Below are 15,391 nucleotides of genomic sequence, written 5' to 3' on the forward strand. Positions count from 1 at the left end.
ATCACGTAGAAGTTCCTTAGCCTTGTTTGAGCCAAGGTTTCCTGCCTACAAAATAGGGATGGTGATGATGATGATATGATGCAATTAAGTGCTTAGCCCGGAGCAACGCTGTGTGCTCAGTAAGTGTTACTACTGCCATCATCATTGTTGGTACCACTTTAACATCATGAGCCTGGCTTTGCTCATCATAAAAACTTAACAGATATACTGGAAAAATCAAGTAAGCTATAATTTATTAACTTTTCCATAAACGGTAATGTATTGTTCTTCATCAGACTTAATTTGTGTGGAAACACAGCAAGAAGTTATTAGTAAGAATAGTAATAATAGGTACCCCATCGGATTATTGTAAGGTTAACATGAACTTGGGTATGAAGAGTTTTTCATCAACTGGAAAGTTTGATTCAAATATTATGATGTACTGTAGTTACTACATCCTAATATTGTAGTACTGTTAATGACCATTTTTGGATATCAAGTAAGTCTCAGTTGCTGTGCATTTCATTTGACCTTTGCAACACCTAGGTGAGTTATCCCGACCACACAGGTAAGGAAGGTGAAGCTTCTCGCCTAAGATCATATCCAGCCAGAGGTGGCAGAGGCCGGATTCTAAGCCAGGTCTGTCTGGCTTTAGAGCTCATTGTTCTTTTTCTAGTACATACCACTTCTGTCTGTGTGACTTCAGTTAATATTAAAGTTCATTCGTATTCCCTGAGTACCTCGCTGGGGAGCAGAGTATAGGGCAGGCAGTGGAATGGGATGGGACACAGGATTGGGGAGCTGATCTGGGATTAAAAACTGGCTCTGGGTAATTGCCCAAGTAGAGAGCTCACACCTTTCCTGGGCCCACTGGAAGCTTCATGAGGATGGTTTCCCAGGGGCCACAGCCAGGGAGCCCTGGCAACTGTGGGGCTTCACATGCTGAGGAGAAAGGGTGTGAGCCCTTCTGAGTGTGTGAGCCAATTGGAAATCTCTTCTCCAGATGGGATTTTGTATTCAATTCAATGTGGGTGTTTTTCTTCATGGCTTTTAATGATGCTGAAATGGATTAAATTCAGAATGAGCGAGGCAGGCCGAGCTTTAAAGAGCAAATCACAGAGCAAATCACACAGGGAAATTGAGTAAATTTCTGTGGTGAGAACATGTCCCGGGAACTGTCCATAAAATGGTGGGCCGCTCTCAGCAACTCCAGACAACCTCCTGTATCCATCCACATTAAAAGCGCAGCAGTGACTTCCTTTACGTCTCAGTTCTCTTGTTTTTATTTCTAGCAAATTCCATTTCTCCCATAAAAAACACTTGAAAGGTGGTTTTTTGATCAAAGGAAAGTTTGAATAAATTTCCTATGGAAGTTTTTCAGACTAGGAAAAACTTGTCAAATACCAGCTTTAGCAAAGTGGTAATTCCATCTAATTCATGCTGAGCCTAATTCAGGTAGGTCAGCTCCTCTCCTTTTGAGGAGAGGTCTGAGGTCTGTTAGAATTTCTGGGATGCACATATGGGGTAACTTTGGGCATATCCCAAAGCATCATTTTTTCAGACTATATGTCCATCAGTCAACCTATGATATGGAAAGGTCCCTTCTATTCAGAATTGGTGATTTGGCCACTTGTTGCCTAGTTTCTGGGTGTTGTGAATACTAAGGATTTGGAGATAGGCAACAGCAGGTCAGTAATTTTTAGCAGAGGGGCTCCTGGACCTGAAGAGTGGGTAGCACCAAATTCTAGGGGGGAATGCTCTTGTCTTCTAGATCTTTCTCCATGCTCAGGCCTGTCTGACTGTTTAGATGGCTCAGTTAGTATGACGTGAAAAGAAGTAGCCAGCCTAGTTTCATACCACATGCAGCACAGTGACAGTGATGCCTCAGTGGGCAAGCAAAAGATTTCTAAAAGTGTCCAGGAAAACTAAACTTGGTTTTATCTCTTCTATTCCATGTCTTGGCTTGCACAGCTTTCGTTTTTCCCTTCTCTAGGACTGATTCTTGGGGCTGTACTGCTTGGTGGTAATACCTCTTTGTACTGATACAGGAAGGAAGGAAGCGGTTAGATTAAGCCATTCATTTCTTTATTTAACCTCTATATCCTCACAAAAGATGGAATAGCTGAGGACCAGAAGCTTCCTTAACTCATCTACTTTCATAGGGTGTACATCAGTTGAAGTTTGAAAGGTAATTTTGACTCTAAGACGCTGCCCCTCAGCAACTCTTCCTGCCATTCAGTCACCAATTTACCTATCCTTGCATCCAAAATGAAAAATTACACCAAATGAAAAGTTACAGGCTTCCACTTCATTTCTAGCACTATAGGGGACAGTGAAAGACAGAGATATAGTAGTGAATTAAATAAATAAGTAAAGTTATACATGGACCATTGCCTTTATGAACGCATATGTAGTTTGGTAGACAGACATTTTTTGCAGGATCATACCATTCATTCATTCATTCATTCATTCATTCATGCCATACCATGCAGCTTGTGGGATCTTAGTTCCCCAACCAGGGATTGAACCTGGGCCCTTGGCAGTGAAAGTGCAGAGTTCTAACCACTGGACTGCCAGGGAATTCCCAGCATTATACTAATAAAGGTAAACCTGTAATTGTGCTGCATACTCGGAAGGAGAGGTTGATGGCATTATATCCAAGTGCATGATGGAGGCATTAATCTAGGTGGAGGGGTCAGAGAGGCTTTTTTGAGGAGATGATACTTGATGAGGGAGACCTGAGAATTCTGAGTTATTTGGGCCAAGGGGCTCCCAGGTGAAATCCACAGCTTGTGCAAAGGCTGAGGAGAAAGCGTGGTCAGTTGGATACTCGGAGAGGAAGCCAGCGTGGTTGGGATGCTGAGACATAGGGGAGGGACTGAGATGAGGCTGGGGCCAGACCATGCAGGGCTGTGTGGGCCATGTTAAGGGCTGGGGTTATCGTCCCAAGAGCAGTGGGGTGTCACTGAGTGTTTAAGCAGAGAGGTGATGTGGTCTGGTTTTGTCAAGGTCATGGGTGCTGCCGGGTGGAGGGCAGCTTGGAGGGAGCCAGAGGAGGTGTGAAGAGACCAGTTAGGAGGGCCTTGCAACCATCCTGGTAGCAGATAACCAGGACCTGGTCCAGGACCAGGGTGGGTGTGGTGAAGGCAGAGAGAACTAGATAATATTGAGACTCAGTAGGAGGTAAAATTGAGGTGATAATTTGGATATGGGGGGTAAGAAAGAAGGGGAGTGCTGAGGGTTAGACTCATGATTTTATTGGAGTTCTCACCCTCTACCATCACCTATCTACCTCTTTGGGGGTTTTTTTTTGTTTGTTTTGTTTTTTTTTTGAAGGCCAGGCAGTGTCAGGTGAGGTAGTGTGAGGTACTAGAAGCTACAGAACAGGGCATTGAAGGTTATGCTAAAATCCTGTGTGTACCTGGCCCACCAGCCTCCTTCTTTTAAACAATTTGACTGAACCTTACAGTATGTTGTTGTTTTAAGCCCATTGCAGTAAAACAGTCAGTTCCTGAATTTGACCTGCCTCCTTCCTGTCTGAGTTCTTACCCTGGGCATGATAAACATAAGCCCCAGAGGTCGGCCAGGCATCCTCCTCCCACTTCAGCCCTAATATTCTCCAGGTTGGCTGAGAGTCAAACCACCTGTCTCATGTCCTCCTGTTCTCCAGAGAGCTTTGAGAAAATAGGTTTGTGTGACCCTGGCCCTTTCCTTTCTCTAAAAGCAGACAAATAATGCTTCAAAAGTTGACATGACAGTTAAGAGGGTGACCCTTTTCTAACTTGGTGGGTCAACCTGGGTGTTTGGTGCGAGCTCTGTGAAGTTCATTATACGACAGCTGTTTGGCCTGCCCTGTGCATAAAGCTGGGCAGAGGTGAACTCGAGGGTGAGTCAGGAAGGTAAGCTGGTCCAAGCCTTAACTGCCAGACAGTGGGTGTCAGGCCTGGGAGCCACCGGCCCTGCAACAATTCATCAGCAGTCAAATTAAGGGAATAATGCAAGTAGATATTTGATGAGAGATTATTTCTGGAGATTATAAGGATACAGCAATTGCAAATAAATCCCTGACCTTTTCTGAGCCTGGGCTCAGTAAAAGAGCTGAATCACCTGCTTGAAGGGATTAAGGACAGCCGCTTCCATCTGGCGGGCTGCTCAGACTTTTTCTGTCATTAGCAAACTCTGCTTGGTGGTGGTGGTGTTCTAAACCTTTTAGTGGAAACTGGATTTTCCCAGTAGGAGATCTCAATTAACTTAGATTATGTACCTGCTGGACAGAGATCAGGACTAATGATCTGGGTATGGATGCACTGTAGTCCCTATCACATCAGTGGTACTGGGTACATGATAAATAAGAAAGCAGTTGTTCATCATTAGTAACCTAATCATAACATCAGCAGGAAACTCAGGCTGATGAGAGTAGCAGTCAAACCTGTGTACGTGCGTGTGCATGCGAGCGTGTGTGCGTGTGGGTATGTGTGTGTGTGGTGGAGGGGTACCAGAGACAGAGAGATGCAGGGAAGTGCCAGTGCAGGGGGCAGTGTAGTAATTTATACCAGTTCCAGTTCAGAGATTTGGAATAATGACAGGTAAACTGTATTTCATGAGTTCCTTATTGGGAACTGTTGTTTGATATGAATTCCATTTCTTAACACAGTTTTGTTTATAAAACTGCAATAATTATCAGTACGCGACTTGAACACATCAGAGGCTAATAGAGAGTTACCTTGCGCTCTTAGCATTTGACTTTGCAGTATGTGAATTTGTTATATGTATTTGGACTTAGACAACTAATATATACTAATAAATACTGTTACATGTGTAATGTGGAAGGCCTTTATGTGTAGCATCTGTGTAAGATTTATTTCAAGAAAAGGGGTTTGCTGGTATAAAACAAAATGGAGAACTTCTAATGTTGGGAAAACCAAAGAAGGAACATTTATTCAGAGATTTGTGGGGGGAGCGCAGGGGGTTGCTTTGCCATTTTCCAAAATAAATAATTGTAGTTAATGTAGATTAGTGGAATTTAGTTTTTTTCTGGATATACTTGGGAGGTTCCATTGTGTTCTGTTCCATTAGCAGTTACTTTCCTAGAAAAGAATCCAGCTTCCCACAGTTCCATGAGAAAAGGTCAAGGACTGATTTGTCTCTACAGGGTTATATCTAGCTTTGTCCGTATTTCTTCTGCTAGTTGGGCTGGTGGCTTTATGAGCACATATCTTCTGGCCACTGGGGTCATCACTGTCAGCTGCCAGGTTATTTCCAGTTTTTCAAAACTTTTACCCATGTTCACAGGGTAAGGAAGCAAAATACTCTTTGTCCAGAACAGAAGTTCATCAATGCCTAGAACAAGACCATGTTCACAAACCTACTCTTAAAATTTCCAAATTTGGAATCTGTCTCAGCAGCTCCCCAGAGCACTGTCCACAACTGCAGTTCTTAATCTCCCAGACTTCTTTGACTATCATTCCTATGCAAGGATCCTCTTAAGCACATCTCAAAAGAAGAACCAAAAGGCTTCAACTGACTATTGAATCACATTATGGACATTTGGGAAACCTCCTTAAGTATAGAAAGTAATTTCCCCTCTAACAAATACTTGCCAGTAGGCTCTGTTCTGACTGTTGTATAAAGGAATGAAAATTCTCCCCTACACATGAAAAGGTGCCCAACATCATTAGTCATTAGGGAAATGCAAGTCAAAACCACAATGAGGTACCATTTCACATGCACCAGAACGGCAGTGATAAAAAAGACAATAACAGATGTTGGCAAGGATGTGGAGAAATTGGAACCTTCATATGTTGCTGGTGGGAATGTAAAATGGTCCAGTGCTTTAGAAGGTGGTTTGGCATTTCCTCAAAAAGTTAAGCATAGAGTTACCGTATAACCTAGCACTTCCACTCCTGGGTACATACTGAAGGGAAATGAAAATATACGTCCGCACAAAGATTTGTATGTGGGTGTTTCTAGTAGCATTATTCATAATAGGCAAAAAGCAGAAACCAACAGCTGATGAATGGGTAAATGGAATGGGGTATATCCAGACAATGGAATATTTAGTCATAAAAAGGAATGAAGTGCATTAATGCTACAACATAGAGGAATCTGGAAAACATTATACTAAGTGAAAGAAACTAGATACAAAAGACAGTGGATCATATGGTTGCATTTATATGAAATGTCCAGAATAGGCGAGTCTATAGAGACAGAAGGTAGATTTGTGGTTTCTAGGAGCTGAGGGAGTGGGGGAACTAGGGAGTTACTGCTAATATGTATGAGGTTTTTCATGGGGGATGATGAAAATGTTATGTAGAGAGTGGTGATCTATATATTTGTAAATATACTAGAAATTAATGAATTGTAAGCTTTAAATGAGTGACCCTTACAATATGTGAATTATATCTCAATAAGGTCGTTATTTTAAAAAAATCTTGCCTAGATTCCAACAGATTTTTAGGCTGTGTATTACAGTTTGTTATAAAATTTGGGAAAAGTCTATGGTATGGGTTGAGTTTCATTTGGAAGAGTGATCTCGATCTGAGTCAGAAAGCTTGATACAACCCGATTTGCAGAGTAAACACTTGGTTCATACTAGAAGAAGCAAGGGATTGAGTTAGTAGGCTCCTTATAGCTTTAAGGGTATAAGAACAATGGTTTGTATAGCAGGTGGTCTCCAGGAAGAAGAACATTGTTTTCCTCCTTTTCTGGTACTTTACTTACCATCCTAGAGGCCAAGTATATTTATTAATAAGTACCACCAAGTGATAGTACACATGTAAGAGCAAGAGCTGATTCTCTTTGGGAAGAGAAGTTTGGGAAAATTAGAATTCCTTTTTAATTTGATTTGGGGAATTTTCAGTGATTTTTTAAAAGGATTATTTTCTTCATTGGACCTACATTCACCCGTATATGTTAAGAATTGGAGAGATTCCATTTGGGTTAGATCCAAGCTGAGTTCAAGTTCAGCTCAGTTCTCATATTTTACAAGTTTATTTCTTGCCCTGGGATGATGACAAATGTTTATAAATACTCACCTTCCTCCTTTCTGCCATTCCCTTTTCCACTCGGAACACTGGTTTGTAGAATGTCTTGTCCTGATGTCCTAAGGAGGTCAAAGATGAACCCATTCTTAAAGATTACCACCCACGTCTAATCATTGGGTAACCAAAGCATGGGGATGAATTTTGGTGGGTTTCCAGCCCTGTTGCCAGGTGGGCAGTTGGTTCTATGCTGTGGAGAAAGTTGCTGCTATTTGCCATTTATTTTCTGAGTGACATTAGGGGGTTTTGGAGCAGATGGAGGACCTGTCACCGCCTGCTGATTTACCACACAGAGGATGGCTCTTCTGCCTTATTGCTTTTTCCTTAGATAGCTTCTTTGTCCTTGGCTATTTTAATTTTCCTCCTGGTCACTTTTCCTTTTTTCTAGTCATCTGAGCAGAATTTTATTCCTCTCTTTAATTCAGAGTCACTTTTTTTTTTTTAATGTTTACTTTTATTTTTCAGTCACTTTTAAGGCAGTTAAGGTTGTACAGGCTCTGGAGCGAGTCTCCCACATATTAACTCTGCAACTTTGGTCAAGATATTTAGCTTTGCCAAATCTCAGTTTCTTCATGTGTAATTTGGGACTCATGATAGTATACCAACCTAGAGGACTTGCTAGGATTAAACAAGGTGAGCTCTGTGGAGCACTTACCTGACATTTATTGAACATTTACTTTATGCTTTTTGAAGGAGACCAACAAGCAGTTAGTCCTACAGCTCCTGATAATAACAAAACAAGTTAAAGTTTGCTTAGTTCTTCCTTCAGTAAAGTGCTCATCGCTCTGTGCTGCAGTTTCGTCAGCTGTAAATAGAGGATAACCTTGCAGAGAGTTACCATGAAAATTAAATGAGATAGTATGTGCAAAATGGTACTTAGCACTGTACCTGGCATATGGTAAGCTCCTCATGAATGCCAGCAATTTTACATTTTGAATCATTCCTGTACTTTCAGTGGAAAAAATGAAAAGGCTCCATGGCCACACCATGGGACTGAGTCATTCTGGGTTGGTCAAGCACTGTTCCGGGGTTGGTGTGCACGGCTAGCAACTTGACTGCCCCTTTCTTCCTCTTTCAGCTGCACAGTTGGACAGCATTGGCTTCAGCATCATCAGGAAATGCATCCACGCTGTGGAAACCAGAGGTAAAGTAGTTCAACAGATGGCGTTATTTTCAGTGAAGGTTACGCATCTGGTGAGGTGGCAGACCTGCTACCTGCTGTTTCCCAATTTCAAGTGACTCATTAACTCTCCAAATGCCATTGGCGGTGTGTTTCCACAAGTCCTGTTGCTCTGGAGTGCAGAGGCTCTCAACTGATTTAGTCGTCACCCTCTTTGGCTGATCAGAAGATTGTTTAAATGCATGCATATCAAATACATAGGATTATAAGGAATCCAGTTACTGAAATTCAGTTAAAATACTAAAACCATGGTTGTGATATAATAATATATGTGTTTCTTTGCTAACACTTTCAGTTACCGTGGTGGGTCTGACAACTAGCATAATTCAGAAATAGTGATAGTTCAGGGTGTCTGTAACAACTGTAACGTGTTCGGAAAATATCTGTGGTTTCTGACCAAGTTGCAGGTACTGCTAATGCTGTGATTTGTTGCTTATATTGCAGTGGAAGGAAATGTTTAATTTCACTTATAGATTAGTGGAAATAAAGATGTGGTTGTTTTCCTATGGAAGTTGATAGACACCCTGAATTCTCTAGTGGGCCACTTGGGGTCTGTAGACCCCAGGTTAGGAACCCTGCCCTGGGCACTATCTGGGTAGCGAGAAGGGGTCAGGCCCCTGTTTTCCTGCCGTGGTGCTGTGGTCAGGCCCTGCCTGTCAAACACTGACCTTTCCTGGGTCCATAGGAACAGCGCTTTGAGGTCAGGGAAGCTGGTTCATCCCCGTGATCTCCATCCCCTCCGCAAAGATCGCCGCAGAGGGGATTCCTCAGTTCCGGCAGTTTCGAGCTTTGAATGCACTGTCTGTTGTACGCAGAGAAAAGCTGATCACTGTCTTTCCACTGGATTTGATTTGAACCATTGTCAAAGATGGGAATCTTATTTATTCTACAGCCTCTCAACCCTCCAGCCCTTTTTATTTGTTTGAGGAAGTTCTGTCTTTTAAAACAGAAATATGCCAGTTCAGAAATATAAGCATGTTTATAAAGGCTATGAAGCACTGAGTAGAGGGGAAGAAAAAAAAATACCCTTATAAGTTCTATTCCTAGGTATCTAGTCAAAAAGTATTCTTTCCAAGGTAATTATTTTAATGTGTGCTAACATTCTTATAGATGTTTCCTTATTTCTGCTATACCTTCCTTCAATGAAGAGTTAAGGTAGCTTGCAAAGATATGTAAAATATAGGCAGAGAATGTAAAGTAGTAGGCGAGATTTCTGGGAACTGATCTTGAGGAAATAAGGTCATGGGCCAACTTGAGCTACAAAGATGTTTATACTATGGTGTTAAGGTAAAAAAATCAGAAACTGGCCAAATGTCTCAAAAATTGGTTACATCAACCGTGTGCTCCATGCATGCAGTGAAACACTGAATCACTAAAAATGCAGTGGAAATACATTTATTGAAATCCAAGATTTTCATTATTATATATCAAGTGAAAAATGCAAGTTACGAACCAGACTGCCCACTCTGAACGGGTTCTGGGGATAATGGGGAGGGGAGAGATCATACCTGCACAGGTTGTCAGTGGGTGTCTCTGCTGGTTTTCACTATCTTCCATGGATTTGTCTATTTTCCATAACTGCAGTTTCTACATTTTTTTAAGTGTGTATTACTAAGGTAATTTTTCAACAGCCAGTTGATTTTTGCTCATCATTTTAAAAGAAAAGAATGAGAAATCAGAGGTACAGTCTTAACAAAGGTAAAGGCATAAAAATAGAGTCAAAAATGAGTTCAAAACAGAAGTCCCCTCCCCTCTACGATGAAGTTCACGTACATGCCGGAGGTGGGCTGACCGCTTAGTCTCTCAGTTTTCAGCCGCCAAAACCAAGAGGGCCACCTAATCATTTAAAATCCTTCACAGAATCTGTGTGATAAATGCAAACGCATAGCTCAGGAGGATGACTTTTTCTGATATAAAACCAGAAAATATGTGCAATAAGCAGTAGAGGAAGAAGAAGGTCACCGCTTGGTCTGGTCTCTTAGCCTCTGCCTCCTCGTCCCCTCCCCCTCTAAAATGAGGATGAACATGATGTATTTTAACAGCTAGAGAAGTTTTCATTTAGCACAAAGAGGAATCGAGGACGGTGTGTGTTAAATGCCATTTTTGCATAAATGCTTGGAAGGAAGTGGGTTGTCTCCCTACTGCAGTACGTGTATGTACACACATATTGGTGGTGACCAGAGGTGAACAGACTTCCCGTACTCTCTGAGGTCCATTAATCATCCAGCAGGAGCTGGGAGTGTGTCAAGCTCCAGGAAAGCACAAGGACAAAAGAAGTAGAGATGTTTCAGAAAGGATAAGCCCTTCAAGCCACCCCATGAATGAATAATGAGTTCTGCTACTCAGTAACTTGGGGCCCATCCCTTAGGAGACCCGGGGTCTCCTAGCCGGTGAAGCAGGCAGGATGATGTACATGGTTTTTTTTGTTTTTGTTTTTTTTTCAGCTGCGTCGGGTCTTGGTTGCAGCACGCAGGCTTGTCTCTAGTTGCAGCGCGTGGGCTTCTCTCTAGTTGTGGCATGTGGGTTCTCTCTCTAGTTGTGGTGCCCAGTCTCCAGTGTGCATGGGCTCTGTAGTTTGTGGCACGTGGACTCCCTTGTTGAGGTGCACGAGCTCAGTAGTTGTAGCGCGAGGGCTTAGTTGCCCCGCCACATGTGGAATCTTAGTTCCCCTACCAGGGATCGAACCCATGTCCCCTGCATTGGAAGGCAGATTCTTTACCACTGGACCACCAGGAAAGTCCTGATGTACAGGCTTTTACAATCCATTTGAGCTGTAAAATCCTCTCATTCCAGACCACTTCCTTTTGTTTATCAGTTCCACTTTTGTAGAGGTCTTGTTGAAGACACTGCAGAATCAGCCTTTTCCCAAGTTTATTCCAGGAAATTTTGTTTTGACCCCAAACTGACGAATGTTTTATTCATTCTGTCCTGTATTGTAGACTGATCTAGGTGCTGGGGATGTAACGGTAAAGAAGACAGAATCACTGTACTTAAAGTTTACATGGTAGTTGTGGGGGAAGACAAACAAGAAACCAAATGAGAAAGATGATTTCAGATACTGTTAACTGCTATAAAGAAAAGACAACTGGGTAAGGCAGTGGCCAATAGTGTTGGTCATTGGGATGCTTTCTATTGAAGAGGTTGCATGTAAGCTGAGACCTGAATGATGAAAAGATCTGGGAGAGGAGTGTTACAGGTAGAGGGAATCTTGTTCAGAGGCTGAGGTTTGGAGGCATGAGCTTTGTATATTGGAGTAACAGGAAGGCCATCGGTGCTGGAGCAGCATGAAGGTGGTTGATAAAGCAGTCAGAGGTGGGCCTGTGCTCAACCATGTAGGGCCTTACAGGCCGTGGTGAGTTTTGATTGTGATCCAGATGCAATGGGAAGCCATTGGAAGGTTTTTAAGAAAAGAGATGGTTTGAACTGATTGATACTTTGAGAAGCTCATTTTGGGTACTGGGTGGAGAATGGACATCAGGGGAATAAGAGTCAGCAAGAGACCAGTTAGTTGAGAGGTGTCAGATATGATGGGCTTAGGACCAGCAGGAGAAAAGTCATTTCATATCACTTGGTCTGAATGTAAATGATACAGTGATGATCTAATCCTTGCAGTTAAATGAACAAAGTACTGAGGCGGGTTAGTTTTGGTTCTTTGTTTGGGTGTTTGAAGGTAAACCCCTTTTAGCCTATTTGAATGTTTTCTTGGGTTTAAGAAAGGTGACCCACTTTTTTCTTTTTTTTTTTTGTGGTACACGGGCCTCTCACTGTTGTGGCCTCTCCCGTTGAGGAGCACAGGCTCCGGGTGTGCAGGCCCAGCGGCAATGGCTCATGGGCCCAGCCGCTCCGCGGCACGTGGGATCTTCCCGGACCAGGGCACGAACCCGTGTCCCCTGCATCGGCAGGAGGACTCTCAACCACTGCGCCACGAGGGAAGCCCCTCTTTTTTCTTTATGAAGAATATTTGCACCACAAATGAATGGATTTTCTAATTTCTCAGTTTTGGCTAATATTGTCAAAAATTAAAAATGCCCCAACACCTCAATATTTGCCTTCTCTATGTGAAAGTAATTTGTAAAGTCTTCATCCTTTTCTGTAGTATGAAAATTTTTTTTATCATTTCATTTTTGTCTTTTTAAATTAAAAAACTTGTTAAATATGATATGTTTAAAAGTATATATTTAGCATCTTTCAAAACTCTTCAGATGCTGCCTTGGCAAGAGAAGAGGGAGGTTTCCTGCCCCTCTGATGACTGAACTAATACGAGGGCTGAAGTGTGCAGCACATCCATGAAATCCTAGACAGTTGTACCAAATCCCACTCCTTCGCTAAGAGCAGAGCTGAGTGACAGGGGACTTTAATTAGAGCAGCTTTTAGAAGGCCCGAGAAAATGAAAAAAAGTGCATTTGGCTGGGTTGGCCTGACTTGTGTTCTGACGTGCCTCTAATTAAATCATCACTGTTTCTCTTCTCAGGGATCAATGAGCAAGGGCTCTACCGAATCGTGGGGGTCAATTCCAGAGTGCAGAAGCTGCTGAGTATCCTGATGGGTGAGTGCAGTGGCTCTGCCAGGCAGTTCCCAACGGTTGAAGGGGGAGCCTCTTGAGAAGGAATCTGGGTGTCCAAGAGGTAAATCCCAGAAATCAACTGACCCACTCACCAGCGGTCATGGCCATGGGCATTACTGGAAGAGACATTGAATGGAATTGGACAAAACAAAAAATGGCCAGTCGAAGGCTCCACACCCTCTCTGTGGACTTGGTTACCACCAGTCCAAGTAGCGCTCCACCACTCATGTGACCGCCACACCCTACTCTGTCTTTAATAGCTCATGACTCCCTCTGTCCTCTTTGGAGACCGGCACTTCATGGGGCACACCCATTGCCCAAGGAAGCTCAATCCTTCTAGCCTGCAGAGGACCTCAGATCTCATGTTCCTAGTGACTGAGGAGGTGTCATCCCATGACTCCCAGATAAAATGTGTAGAAGCAGATAAGTCTTCTGATCCTCTTTGCTTCTAGATTTCCAGCTAGTCTCTGTCATTTGAGCAGCAGAAGCTCCTTTGCAGCTGGCTGGTATAAATATAAAACCACTATCTCTAAATGTGCAGCATTTGAATCAAAAACCCATGAGCCAGTGAGCCAGATTTGCCTAGGCTGCACATTTCCTGTATTTTTAGATATGAATGCAGGCAGCCTCGGTGAGTCACGTGGATCTAAATGGCAAACAGATCAGATTTCACAGATCCGTGGCTGTTACTCATCCCCATGGAAGCCTAGCCATGCAGAGATAGACTGTCGCTCAGGGTCCCCGCTCAGTGTTTTGGGCAGCGACACTGCTCTTTGTCATTTTTTTTTTTTTTGCCATCCCAGTTTCTGAGAATAATATTCATATGTATAGAAATCTCATCTCTCATGTTGATCAGAAAAACTGTCTCTTTTCGAGAGAGCTACTTGCCTCTTGTAAGCAAAAGTCTCATGCATGGTAGTTGCAGTGAGATCAGTTTGTTTAGCCATTCACCCTCTGAAGGACAGCTGGGTTATTTCTAGTCTGGGGGTGAATAATGCTGCTGTAAACACCGTGTACAGGTTTTTGTATGAAGATTAATTTGTTTCTGTGGGATAAACGCCCAAGAGTGCTGTTGCTGCGTTGTACAGTATATGGTTAATTTTTGAAAAGTTCTAATGTAAGAAAGAATGAACAGTCTAACAGGTATCAGTCCTCAGTCTTTCATTTCCAATCAGAGCTGCAAACATTTGTGGAGTGTCTGCTCTCTGAAGCAGATGGTCAGGTGCTAGAGATGAAACTTTAGAAAGAGTCATTCTTTGTTTGCAGAGTATCCAGGTAGGGGGAGTTATGCATGTATGTGAAAACTGTAATGTAAAATATGATGCTGGCACCCAGTGGGAGCTGGATCTAGAAGATGGAGTAGTGAAGGAGAGAACAGAAGAATAATTCAGATTCAGGACATGTCATGAACCAAGAGTATTGATTTCACTAGTAGTGGTAGTAGTATTTTAATATTTGAAAGTACTTGAGGCTGCAACAGGAGAGTGAAAGCTGAAAAGCTGAAATGGCCCCTTTGGTTGAGGAACTTGAATATTGTGCTAAGGAGTTTGGGGTTTTTTTTCTCTGTAGGAAGTAAGATGCTATTAAAATGTCAAAGTAGTGGAGTTGTATGTGTTAGTACTCTTTTTACACAAAAGTGTCAAGAAGACAATTCAGAATAGTCATTTATTTGTTCTCATTACTGGTGAGTCCAAGATGGCAGAAGCATGGCAGGGTCTGGTGACTCCACATTTGTTGGAGGCTTTCCCACGCCTTTCTTCTGGCTTCTCATTATTTGTAAGCTCTACTTGTCTTCATATTGACTATATTCTCTGTGGGAAGGTCCCAGATAATCCAGCCTCAGTGGTCCTTGAAGCTTGTATCACTGAAAGAAGCGTGTCTTTCTTGATGGTTTCGACAGAAGGTCCCAGGGTGGACTTTGATTGGTCCATATGGGGGCCATTCACATGATTCATTTCACGGTCTCAGGCCAGTCACATGACGTACAGAAGATTGATCCCGATGGCCTGGATCCTGTGCCTGTCTCTGGTGATCCCATGCCACCTCTAGGAGGTAGGTGGGTGGGGGGCAAGTAGGGTGTGTGAGGGGTTAGTCCATAGAACCCTGGGGACTGAGCAGGATTATTAATAGAATGATAGAGGAGTGCTTTTCTGAAATAATGCTACTGGGTGATTTTTTTAAAAAAAGTATGTCCAACATAGGTGTAACTCTATCAGATGCTAGTTTTAGGAGGATAATGCTGGCAGCAGTGTGGAGCACACATCTGATCATGGAATCACATGGAGGAAGAAGACAGTTGGGATAGATTAGGCAGAGCATACCTGATCAGTGGCTGAACCAGATAGCTGCTCTGAGGTCAGAAAAAAGGACAGGCTCAAAATGACTGGAGAAGGAGAATCGGTGGGACTTTGTAACCAACTAGATACAGGGGAGTCGAAGGGGCAGAGAGATTTCAGAGGCAGCAGATGATTATGTAAGGTGACACTAATGAAAAGAAATACGACATTTTAGACGGGTTTGCTAATTTAAAAAAGAACCATCTTAGCTCATTTGTGCTAAGCAAAGAGTGGTATGAAAAGATCTTGTTTTTATCACTTCCCTTAGTGACCTTTGAACAAGATATTTGTC

The 15,391-nt window shown here is 42.7% G+C and overlaps 1 protein-coding gene across 8 annotated transcripts in view; it reads left to right on the forward strand.

Moving 5' to 3' along the window:
- The window catches only part of ARHGAP26 (Rho GTPase activating protein 26), a 469,933-nt gene that overhangs the window by 263,581 nt on the left and 190,961 nt on the right, over positions 1-15,391 (forward strand). For all 8 annotated transcript variants that reach the window (XR_003004075.1, XM_024752249.1, XM_024752250.1 and 5 more), the window contains 2 exons: positions 8,098-8,163; positions 12,671-12,745. Coding sequence is in view for 7 of the 8 variants with exons in the window: in XM_024752249.1 (XP_024608017.1) it covers positions 8,098-8,163; positions 12,671-12,745 (141 nt within the window). In the remaining variant the exon portion in view is untranslated. The remainder of the gene's footprint in view (positions 1-8,097; positions 8,164-12,670; positions 12,746-15,391) is intronic.

This window comes from Neophocaena asiaeorientalis, unplaced genomic scaffold (assembly GCF_003031525.2).
Source record: "Neophocaena asiaeorientalis asiaeorientalis breed wild unplaced genomic scaffold, Neophocaena_asiaeorientalis_V1.1 scaffold204, whole genome shotgun sequence".
NCBI lineage: Eukaryota > Metazoa > Chordata > Mammalia > Artiodactyla > Phocoenidae > Neophocaena > Neophocaena asiaeorientalis.